This window comes from Chaetura pelagica, unplaced genomic scaffold (genome assembly GCF_000747805.2).
Source record: "Chaetura pelagica isolate M959 unplaced genomic scaffold, ChaPel_1.0 scaffold517, whole genome shotgun sequence".
NCBI classification, from domain to species: Eukaryota; Metazoa; Chordata; class Aves; order Apodiformes; family Apodidae; genus Chaetura; species Chaetura pelagica.
The window spans coordinates 972,788-984,970 of record NW_009953992.1 but is presented as its reverse complement, the minus strand read 5'-3'; the positions used below and the strand labels follow the sequence as shown (position 1 = coordinate 984,970).

At 38.8% G+C, this 12,183-nt stretch overlaps 1 protein-coding gene across 1 annotated transcript in view; it reads right to left on the bottom strand.

Moving 5' to 3' along the window:
* The window catches only part of PCDH15 (protocadherin-related 15), a gene marked incomplete at its 3' end in the record, with an annotated part of 234,661 nt that overhangs the window by 127,278 nt on the left and 95,200 nt on the right, over positions 1–12,183 (bottom strand). Inside the window, exons 6-7 of the mRNA XM_010002259.1 lie at positions 5,683–5,802; positions 2,702–2,812 (exon numbers count right to left, since the gene is read on the bottom strand). Coding sequence (XP_010000561.1) covers positions 2,702–2,812; positions 5,683–5,802 — 231 coding nt within the window. The remainder of the gene's footprint in view (positions 1–2,701; positions 2,813–5,682; positions 5,803–12,183) is intronic.

The following is a 12,183-nucleotide window of genomic DNA, read 5'->3' as shown; positions in this document are numbered from 1 at the left end:
TATAAAAAAGCAGCATATTTGTATAAGATAAAAAGTCCCTCGTGCCTTACTTGTAATCTGAAATGTACTCTTATGCTGCCTGGTGCAGCTCTACCAAATCCTACCTGTGATTCTGTGATGTACAGAAATGGCAAGCATAAGCAGTAACAACTTCTTTGCTAAGTAGCAGTGGAGAAGCCCTGGCCTGTAATGCTCAAGCCACCTCTGCGTGCCACAGTTTAAGAAAAATTCAGCACCTACCTTCCCTCCCCCCAAGAAACAAACCTGACAGAGGCCAGCAATGAGATTGATCCAAGATCTCCAAACAGTCCTGATTTGTTCAGAGAATGAGGTACACTGCTCCTGTTCTAAAGGTTGAAGAACACTTGTGTCCACAATAAAGCAGGTACAATGCTGCACCCTGACAGAGTCTCCATGCTGCATAACAGGCTCTTTTCGATGTCTCATGGTTTGGCTTTATGTACTGATTAATTTATTTTTGTTTAAATCTTTGTGTTTACAAGATATCATCCAGTATTGCAACTTCTTTATTGTCTCTTTTTTTTTCTTTCCAGACAATACAGAATATAACTACACTTTCCTGAATTGTGGGAACCCTCTGGATTGTTTTTACACACTGAATGGTGGACACACTAGCAACAGTTCCCTTTTTCCTTCTTTGTCTGTTAGCACAGTGAAGAAAGAGCATGACTACTCAAAATCCTTAAAACAGTAAAATAAATCTCCATTTTCACAGAGGAAGTGTTATGATAGCTTTCTTTACAAAAATAAAATCTTGTGGAGGTCACCAGCTGAATCTTGCCCTCCTATCCTACGATAACACTGACAGAAAAGAAAAATTACTTCTTTTTTTTAAGAGGAATTGGTTGCTGCTCTTCATCAGTTTGGATACATTTTTTTTTCCTACTTTGCACCTCTTAGCTCTTGGTCCCACTTTACATTTAGAGTTACTAAATATTGGAATTCCTCAATTCAGCTTTCTTAACAGTCAAAGATGAAAACCAAGAGCAGCTACAAGGAGCAGCCTTCATCATCAACTAATCTTTTTTACATCCCCTCACTATATGCCTTTGAGTAATACTGGATTGAAATAGACACAGAGTAAATAGTTTCATCTAGTACCATCAGGATTCAAGAACAATAAATGATCACTGCTCATGCAATCAGTGGAATAGAAGTACATAAAGTACTGTACATACATAGACATAATTAAATGCAGTCAGCAATACTTTGTAAAATGAAAAAAAGGAGAAGAATGCATAAGGCAAAGTCCTAAAAAAGCTGGGCTATGGAGCTTAATTTCTTTGAGATCTAGTTTCTCATCTGTGAGCACTCAAAACTTGAGTGAGCTCAGTTCCCATTTAGAGATGTTTGAGAAGACACACGGCTTTGCAAGACACATCAATCCTACAAGTACATGTACAACCATCACAGAAAAGCTACCAACACAGCTCCAGTCCCAAACCCAGCACCACAAGGTGACAATTTCCTGTGTATATCAAAAGGAATGAATCAATGAATATAAGACTGCTTTGCAGTACTGCCACTGTGCAGCCCCAGCTGAACTTCAGCAGCTGCTCCCGCAGCATGAAGGACTTCACTCCTTCTGTGAGGTGTTAGCAAGAACTGCTCAACTACTCCAGTTACTTTGCCAGGAGCACTGTTTCTCCTGAACTCACAGCTCTGACATCAAAGGTGAAGAGCTGTGAATACACAGTGTAGACCTGCAGAACAAATTACTGATAAAACAAGCCAAGTCAGCTCTGATTCATGGCCAAGAGATATTCATGGTCAAGAGACCAGAAAATTACTTTACCCAGGTAAAATCTCTTCTTCTACCAGCCTTAACTGTGTGGGCCAGGAAGCATCTTCAGATATATCTAAGTGCAAAAAGCACTGAGGTGCCCCCAGAGTCTGTCTTATACTGGGGGAATGCTGAGCATGCTACAAATATGCAGGGAAGTGGACTGCAAAATGTATCTACAGTTCTGTATCAGAAAGATGGCAGCAATATAAGTGGGCTAATTCAGCAGCAAGCAATCTGAAAGTTGCTTCAGAGCATTCCCATTTTCTCACAAATGAAGCAGGATCACAATGGAGGAAAAGTTTTCATTTCACCTACTGTCAGAAGGACAAAAACAGGAGGGAGGGGGGAAGTTTTCCCAAACTTCACAGGCACAAAAAAAAACTTATCTGATGACAGATATAACATATATAGTTTAAATATCACTTTTCTTCTCAATTTGCATTATCCACTGCCAGCCAGCCCACAAAAACCTCTGCATACACTTGGAAACATGACTTGAAAGAAAAATCACCTAAGTGCAAAAAAATGCATTTCAAACTTGAAGGCCAGAAGTAAACTGAATCCATCCTCTGAGATCAAATTAGCATAGTAAGAATTGTTAGCAAATGAACACTGAGTGACACTAGAATGCACTTTTCTGCATGGGATGTACTTCAATTTTGCAAATTTTCCTTGTGCCAGAAGGTTATCTTGTCATACACATTGAGCAAGCTTTTTATCCAGTAATAACATGCCTAAGCTTTCAATGACCTCAATGTTAAATAAGATCTTCAGGAGAAGAGGATTATCAGACCTGGCATTCCAGTAAGACTTTTCCTTTCCTTGGAAAAATCTAAATCTGGAAACCAATACACCACTTAAATCAGTGCTGTAAATGAGCAGATCTATACTTACATTTGCTTGGACAATGACAAAGTAACGTGTCTTTTCTTCATAATTCAGTCTCTCCCGTAGAACTACTGCTCCAGACAGTGTGAGAGGAATATCAAAGGTCCTGTTGGAAGCCTGTAGAAGTTAAAAGAGTACAACAAAATTGAACATGCTTCCAGGCTAAAACATGTTTCAAGTAGGCCACGATGAGATGATCTGTTGGATGGCTTGTCAAAACTGCATCTGCTGTCCATGCCACAGATGTAAAGTTTTTCTGTTTTCTGCCCCCCTGATTTGCTCCCTCAGAACCCCACAAAAAATAATCTGTATGTAACAAAACTCTGTCAGATTCTTTGTATATACGTTACTACTTCCAGCCACAAACTGAAGTCTAACTATCCTTGCCATATTGAATTTTCAGTGGTGAGTTCAGAAAAGCTTTCCCTATTTGTCAGCTGAGAGTTCAGGCCTTCAGTTTCTACATTTTGTCTTCCCTTCACTTACTTTTTCTCACTATTGTAAACAGTATCCAGTACGAGATCTCAATAAATCCACAGTATTGTAATTATCTCCTCTTTATTCTGCTTTTCAGCCGGGCAATGAAGTAGTAAACACAGGGAGAAGATAAACTCTACCCACTTAGGTGCCAGTTAATGCACATGTTCATTCAGTGCTAAGTTCAGATGTCAGGGCAAATCAGAAGAAATTCAGTTTATCCTGCATATTTACTTAAACAGATTCAGATAATAAAGCTGTGGCATTGAATGGCAAAAGGGGACACTGCTGGGGAACACATCTTTATAGGATACACTTACACTAATGGCCCATTTTGGGAGGAGGATTAAAGACACAGACATGGATTTCAGATTGAGATTTGGTCCCAGTTCTGTTACCAAATGAATACATCAGAAATGCTTCTATCCATGCAGAATATATTTAAGTATGTTACATGAGTAATAACAATACAATATTCCAAAATGTCTCCACAGAAAACACTTTCAAGGTACAGAGTACAACTCCCTCCTTAGATAATAGCAAGGCCTTTTTTTCTCTAACTGCAATGAAGCTCCAAGACAATTAAAAGATGCACACAACCCCAGCACAACTCAGTTGCACTTCCATCCAATGCTGAAATGAGCCTGTATTCCAGAATTTTGACAATGCTTTGTCACCTACTTACACCAAGAGAACAAAATTGTTTGTCTCCTCACTTTAAAACAGAGAAAACAAAATGCTTTTGTACAGCAGTCTTCATAACTCACATTTGTCAGCCTAGATTCCTGAACATGGGCCAGCAAATTCAATATGGTGAAAGTCACCAGGGTAACAACACAATTTACTCTCCAAAGAGATGGTATGTGAAAGATCAGTGTAGCAAAAACATTATGCATATTTCTGAGCTCCAGGTAAACTCAAATGTTTAATTTTGAATCCTCACCAAACACGATACAATGAATCCCAGTAAAATTAGCTAGTAAGGAGGGAGTCCCGACTTGTTTGAGGATACATTTGTCTTAATAACCTTCAGGGTTAAATGGAGCTCTCAGAGGTCTAAAAATCCACTCATTCATTGAGTTGATCCTTAGCTTTTAACAGCCAAGAATTAGTATCCAAAATTGGTATCCACGCTTATGAGTTATAATCTGTTTGCTTTTTCTAAGGCAGGAGACTATGTCATTGGCACCAAAGAAAACATCACACAATAGAGGGGGATCCTAAAAGTAGAAAAGTGGAGAAAGTCCTCACTAAGCTGTACACAATTTCTGAGTATGGAACAATTGTTTCCCAGGTTAAAGAAGAAAACCCACTTGTATCAGATATTATACAGTAGTTTGCTGGCAGCCTGACAGCTGAGATGAAGCAGCTGATGAGAAGTCATCTCTGTCAAGCACACACACAAAACCCATCACTGGGTAAAAGCAGTATTATGCACAGGAAAGCTATCTACAGATGAGAGAATCAGATTTATTTATTCTGGAACAGAATAGTAGTAAGGCAAAGATGCAATAAAGCCACTAACTACTTGTTCCAGCCAGGGAAATGCCCTCACTGTTCTTCACAATCACTGAGAACTAGGAAGTTTCAGTGAGAAAGAGAGGAAAGTAATGTTTTAAAAAAGGTTTTTGAGCTCTTCCTGTAGCAGAACACCAGACCAAGCCACTTAGGGAAGCTATAATGACCTTCTATTAGTGATTAGACCAACCTCTCTGCACTCCTGAGGTTACAAACACAGTGGGAGATGATTCTGGAAGAAAAAAAACCTATGTCCACAAAATACATAGATATAGTAAGTAAACATTATGCCTCAGCATGTAGCTGTGCAAAAATCAACAATTAACCCAGTGAAAAGAAAAATTAGGCTCTTACATCATTAGTTCACACTGAATTATTCCTTGATACTGTCACTATTCTTCAGAATTCTACCGTTTCAGAAATATAAGCACTAAAAGTAATTCAGTAGATACGTAAAATCTTTTTACTTCAATGGAAATTATTAATTAATTAATAAGCTTTTTGTCTCTAAAAGGATGTGTTTGCAAAGATAATAGGTGGGAATCACTACTGTTTTAATAATATGCATCCCCCTTTTTATAAAACAGTGATCTTTAAATATAAATGGCTCCATGAGAAAAGACAGAATGTCTCTTTTGAGAGTAACTTGGCCATGCCTATGAATACTTCTTATCTTATGTATGAATATAGGTACACCTACTCATCAAGGACTGAAAAGGCACACCAAAAACCAAGATGAAGTGTGTGAACAACAGTGGAGTAGGCAGGGGATGATGAATGATACTGAAGTAACCCAGCTGCTAAAAGGGAAGGTAAATTCAGCCCTGGTTACATGGCAAGGAAGGCTCATAAGCAGAGAAGGTGTTCTACATCACGAAGGAAAGGACTTCTTGATCAAGTCCAAAAGCAATGTCTTGCTCATTTGCTGCTTCAAGGTGTATGTATATAGACAGACCTGGAAGAAAAAAACCCACCAAACTAATGGTACTTACCTTGTCATTGGGATTGTATTGGATGACATATTCTATCTGGCCGTTTGGACCATCATCTATGTCAATAGCACCATTGTTCCCAGAGAACCCTGTAAAGATGGTTGTTCCAACAGGAGTTAACTGCAAGAACAGAGACAGACAGACAGACACCCATTAAAACCTTAAGACATGCAAGAAACAACAAAGGAACTGCTTGGAAAGTTGTTGGTCGGTTTGTTTTGTCCCATAACCCTAGTCTGCAATGCAAGGCTGACATTCTCTGGTCCTCTTGGCTCACCCTGGAACCTCACATGTGAGCCAATATTTAAAATCATGTACTCAGACCCTGATTTAACTGACACCCAATGTCACATAAAGAGTGAAACTTACTTCCTTTTTTATTCCACAGTGTCTGCATCAAGATAAAACCCTATTTGTTTTTAAAAGATAAATATGAAAAACAGTCATATCAATAAAGTAATTAATAAAATAACAATAAACAGATTTTAAAAAAAACCAAACAACCCAAATAGCTACTTTTTCAGACTCAGGAAGGAAAATGAAGATGAGCTGTGAAAGTAACCAGAACATATTTAACAGCATCTCCATAATAATGTGAATAGCCAGATAAATACTATTACATGCAAACACAGACACCCAGAGAGCTTTATGGCTTTTAACAAATACAAGAATTATGCTGTTTCTCCAGTAGTTAGTTGGCAGCAACTGAATACCCATAAAATTGTACTTTGAGAATGAGTCTATTTATCATTATCCTACTGTAGCTAAATAGCATGAAATCAAGACCCATTGAAATCCAGGACAGAAGTCCAACTGACTTCTGGGGAGTAATAGTTTCCAAATTTTAGTATTCAGAAAACTTTGTGAGTAATCAACCTGAAAGAGAAAAACAAATGAACAAACAGTTCTGAATTACAACATAAGACATTGCTCCTAGTCATGCTTCCTGCTGCTGCTCTCATCACACCCAAATTTTTGGCCCTTGAATTCAGAGACCCACTGACTCCTCTTCTTTTCTCCAAATTTTACATTAGGTTTTTGCACATCATAAAACCCATAGGCTATTAAAAGGTTGAAAATGCTTTAAAATAAAGTGGCAAAGGAGAAAGTGTCATTCAACATTTGTTGCAAATGTGGACGCTATTTCATTTTCTTATTTTCTAGTTCACACCATAAAACAAATAATTAACTGCCCGTTTCCTCCTACAGTCATAGTTCCTGGTCTTGTTTTACATACAGAGCTGCTAATTACTTTAAGAGTTTACAAGCTGGCTTCTCTGAGAAGTATTTTCGGGGCTGAGAATACTGAATCTGTGAAAAGAAAACACCACTAACGCAAAGCCTTTTTCATAATAAAACAAGTGGGCCTTACTTTAAAATACTTACATTAACTACACTCAGGCCACAATAACTGTATGTTTATGTTTTGTGACAAACCTGACCTGCTTACTCTTGGTAAAGATAGTACAAGTGTCACATGTGGGTGTAGGAAGTTGACTGTTCCCTTTTGCCTACTAATTGTGAGATAATTACCTCACAGAGACTCTATGTAGCCTTTCAAGAGCCCAGGAGAGCAATCATCATGAAAATATGAGCCTTGCCTGACAGTAAGAAATCAGAGTCAGCTGTCATCAGCCCTGGGGGGGTAACTCACTGCTTAATGACAAAGTGCAGATGTAGGGGAGAAAGGGTGGCTTCAGGTCTTTGTAAGGTGGCAGGAGGACAGAGCAACCTGAAAACCAATTTGGACAATTTACAGGATGGCTTGTGATATTTTTTCCCTCCACAAATGATGGGCTGTCCTGGGCTGGCCAACAGACACCCTCCCAGGTGCCCTCTCACCCCTCTCCAACTGCTCAGGGGGAGAAATTCAGATGAAAAGGCTGGAGGGTAGAGACAGGGAGTTCACTCACCCGCTGCCCCCACAGGCAGGACAGACTTGACAAGGGGAAAAATAATGCACTAATAATAAAAATTACAGACCTCTGGAAGTCAAAACAGCACTTTTCCCTATCCCACCCCCTTTCCTGAGGCTCACCTTCACTCCTTAACCACTGACTCCTCTCCACCTTGGAATTTTTACCTCACTCCTCACTGCCACATGAGATTTTCCCCTTTCTCAACTCCCTCGCCCTGCTGAGGTGCCAGCAGCTTGGCTGAAGGGCCAGGCTGGGGCAGTCCCAGCCTCTCCTCACACAGACTCCACCTATGCAGACATCCATCACAGTACTAAATAAAACAAAAATTTTTCCTAGTATCTAATCTAAACCTCCCCTGGCACAATTTAAGGCCACTTCTTCTCATTCTATCACCGGTTATGTGGGAGAAGAGACTGACCTCGCTACAACCCCCTTTCAGGTAACTGGAGAGAGCAGGGAGGTCTCTCCCCTCAGCCTCCTCTTCTCTAGACTAAATAACCCCAGTTCCTTCAGCCGCTCCTCATAAGACTTGTGCTCAGAAACAAAACATCCTTGTTGTAGTAAGGGGCCCAAAACTGAACACAGTATTTGAGGTTTGGTTTCCATTGAATTCAGCCAGCAGCTCTACCCAGCAATAGTTGTTCACTCTGTTTCATCCAGAGCAGTTCTAGGGGATGCTGACAGGGTGCAGCTAAGTGATGACTAACATAAAAAGGCTCCAGCGCAGTAAAGCACATCATTAAGTGATAACAAAGGACATAGTTGTAAAATTGAAATAGCAGTAAACACCAAAATTGCTATTGCATGCTCTTCCCATAAAATTCAAAAGCCCGAGCTCGAGTCTTGGATTTAGTGTATTACATCCAAAAGTACTGCAGATGTACAGACTTTCATGAACTTGAGACACAGGTTTCTGTGGTATCTACACTTTCTTTTATGCAACACAAAATGATATGACAAAGCACATGGAAAAAAAAAATCCCTGCCACTCCCTCACTTCCTGAAAGTCAGAAAAACTTCACTTGTTTAACTCAATTTTCAAGCCTGCCCAAGCTCTCTCATCAGAGATTACTGCAGACTTTGGAAAAAAAAAAACAACAGGTGAGCTCTTAAATAAATATCTCAAACTCCACATGTAATTGGAGACATTCAGCATTTAGAGCTACACAGTATTTTTTACACTGAGATCTCAACACTGTGATGACTGACCATTAGGCAATGACACCACTTTCACCCACAACTGGTGGGAACTTTCTGACAGACTGCTGTCATCATTCACTTTATTACTGGAACAACAAGGAGGAACTCAGTTCACCTTATAAAATGTGACTATATCTATAGTACTATATATATATTATTATTAACATACTGTTCCTCATCAACATGAATAATCCCATTTATCTAAGTTAAATCAGGATTATTTAGTATGTGAACAGCCCACAGGGAGCTGTATTCCTAGGAAGAAAGGTAATATGGGAATGAAAGGCCTATTTTTCTAGCAAATGTTATCTAAAGCATGTAACCAAAAGCTAAAAGAGCAGGCTGAAAGCCTGGATTTGGTCCCATGCAGACATAAAATGGGCAGGCTATCAATATGTGTGTATGCAAGCACAACAAAGTGGCTAATCAGATTTTTGGCACTGGCAAAAAGCAGAACATTAAGATGGTTTGTATTATACTAAATAACATACATCATTTCTCAAACCAGTGATCAAATTTGTTCTTTACTCTCTAGACAGTAAAGGCATATCTAGAGCTCCAACCACCATTGCTATGTCAACCTGTAGTAGAAAGTTTCTGCACAGCACCCATTCTCCACCAGTTTCCAACCCAGTTCCCTCTGTGGAAAATCTCTCACTTCTAAGTCTTCTGGGAGATGGCAAAGGTGGAAATATATCTGTGGAGGGGTTCCTGACTCTTCTGCTTTCCTACCTCTCAGGAGGGCCAAAAAATGACTCTAGAAAGCATTGTCTGAGCTGTCCTCAGAACACCACTCATCTCCGTCCTATTAGACATGCCTCCTCCAGAGACACCTTGCAGACAGGAATTTTGTTTCCCCATGAAACTGTGCATCTCCTACAGAAAGGGACTGAAGATACATACAGCAAACTGCTTGACCATGCTGAGAGTCTTGTCTTATGTAAGATAAAATGTTAGAAATTGTAAATAAATTATATGAGTATTAGTGGCAGTTGGAGGATGATAATCTCTGTGAGAATTCAGAGAGGTGGAAAAGAAGCTTGATGGCAAGAAAAAAAAGTGAGATTTTAAAAGACTGTAATTAAACAAATAGAGAGGAAATGCACACAATGTATCTTCTTCCACAGTCAACAGCTGTAATGCTTAAAAAAAGTCCTTTAATGTGATTTATGTGTATTAGAAGCCCAGATGCAGACAGGAATGTTCAACAATTCCACAAAACATTCTGAAAATAAATTTTCTTGTTATTGTCTGTTTACAAAGTTAAAAATTAATAATTTTTCACAGTGGCCCCAAAGAGCAGAGGAAATCAAGATTTACAGTTAATTATTCTCAGCTAATATTATTTTGATGATGTCTACCTGCAGAGATTAATTATTGCAGTACCACAAGGTAAAAGATCAGAATAATTACACCAGAAGCAACGAAAATTCAGCACAAATTACAACTCTCAACAGCCCAAAGCCAAAGTTTTAAGATGACTCAAGTTCAAGAAACACACTTATTTTGCCAACTTAAGGGGGAAAACCCCCCAAAAAACTAAAATACAAGCCAGCTCTAGAATTTTGGTGTACAAGCAGAAAATTCTTAGCAGCTATAAGGTTAGGTATATTTAATAAAGTAACACTGACTCCAAACAGTATTCTAATAACTCCACTACCATTTAAAAAAAAACAAAACACACAACCTGTCATTAAATACTTCTGAGCTTGCCAACACTGCTGCAACACTTGGGTGTTCCTTATGTGAAAAATTAATACAAAAAAACCCCAGACTTATAAAAGCCAGGTAATGCACAATTAGAGTTGTATTAACTGAGATAAAATTCTTTAAGATGTGTTTAACACAAACCACAAACAACCACAGTTCCTTCATAGTAGTACAAGATATTAGTTTCCAGTTCCTATATTAGGTATAAATATTTAAAACTCGTGGCAATACTATAAATTTGCCCCTGGAGAGTTACCTGAGCTGCATAATTCCTCTGGATTCCAACCTAACTATGGAATTTTCGTTTACTATACTGCAGTAACTCGTGTCTTTAAGTCACTAATATGCAGGGTCAAATTTAGCCCCAGGCTTCTGTCATTTTGTCAGAATTTTTTTTTCTAAATTAATAACAATATATATAAGACAATATATAACACAAAAAACCCAAAGGAAATAACCCTGCAGAGTATTTCTAACTATCAGAAATTTTAACATCAGCCTCACCTCATTTTTACTTTCATGAGGAGATTCATAATGCTGCAGCTAGCAGCTGGATTTGCTTTTGGATGCTAGCTCTCTTTGTCTTGGAAAAGGGTAAGAAAAGGAAAAGGGAATTGCTCCTAAAAGGTAGCACCTCTCTAAAGGGGTATAAGATAGATGAAAAACCTGAAAGAGCAGCAGCATGTGGCCAGTTGGAACATGAAGGAAGAGAGTTCCAGCAGCATCAGCCCCAGTTTGCCCTAAGGCATCAGATTTTGCTTTCTTCATGCTTATGCACTTTAGGAGGACCTTAGAGGTGGGAGAAGGCAGACCAAAAGGAGTATTAATGCTCAGAAATACTGAGGCTACCAGCAAACAGGTGTTAATGATGAAATGCTCTACTCCTAAACTGAAGGATGGCTTTAAAGTCAACTTCTGAACTTGGACCTATCAACTTCTGAGCTGTGAGAGAAGCCTGTGAGAACACAAAAGAGTTTGATACAGATGAGTCAGTACTTCTTAGCATAAGGATTTTAACACATACACGTTCACGAGCAACAGGGGAAGAAACAACTGGCCAAGAGCTGTGACACGCACTGCCTTTGGTCTCAGCTGTTTTACAGCTACCAGTGGCTGGAGCTTGGGTGAGCTCACTAGGGAAGCAGCGCTTCATGTTTCCCAGTCCTTACGCTCTTTCCTGAGCATTTGCAAGAGCCACGGACAGAAAATATAGTGGACTGGGGGAGCTTTTGGTCTAATTGAGTTCTAATTTAGGATGTCAACCCTCTTTTTCTGACTAATCAACTGGCATATGTTTTTTTTTTATAAATCAAGATACTACCCTACCAAATCAATCTCATTCTAAGTCTTCTGGTAAAAAAAAATAATGGGCTGAATTTTAAACCATGTCCTTTTATATACTAATGGAAATGACACATATGAAACTAGGTTTTTTGTTGGCATTCTGAACTTTTACAAATTTCTTCTAGGATTTTGTTGACAACTCAAATATAAAGAATCTTTGACATAAAACCCATTTCATTTCTCCAAAATACAAGTTTACCCCATGACATTTCTGAAACTGAAGAAGTACCTAATAAAGTAAAATCTAGCTACAGATATTTGTCTTGTATTACAGATGCCAATAATTATAATAGTTCTAGAATATCTCTCAAAAACAAAAACGGGGGGG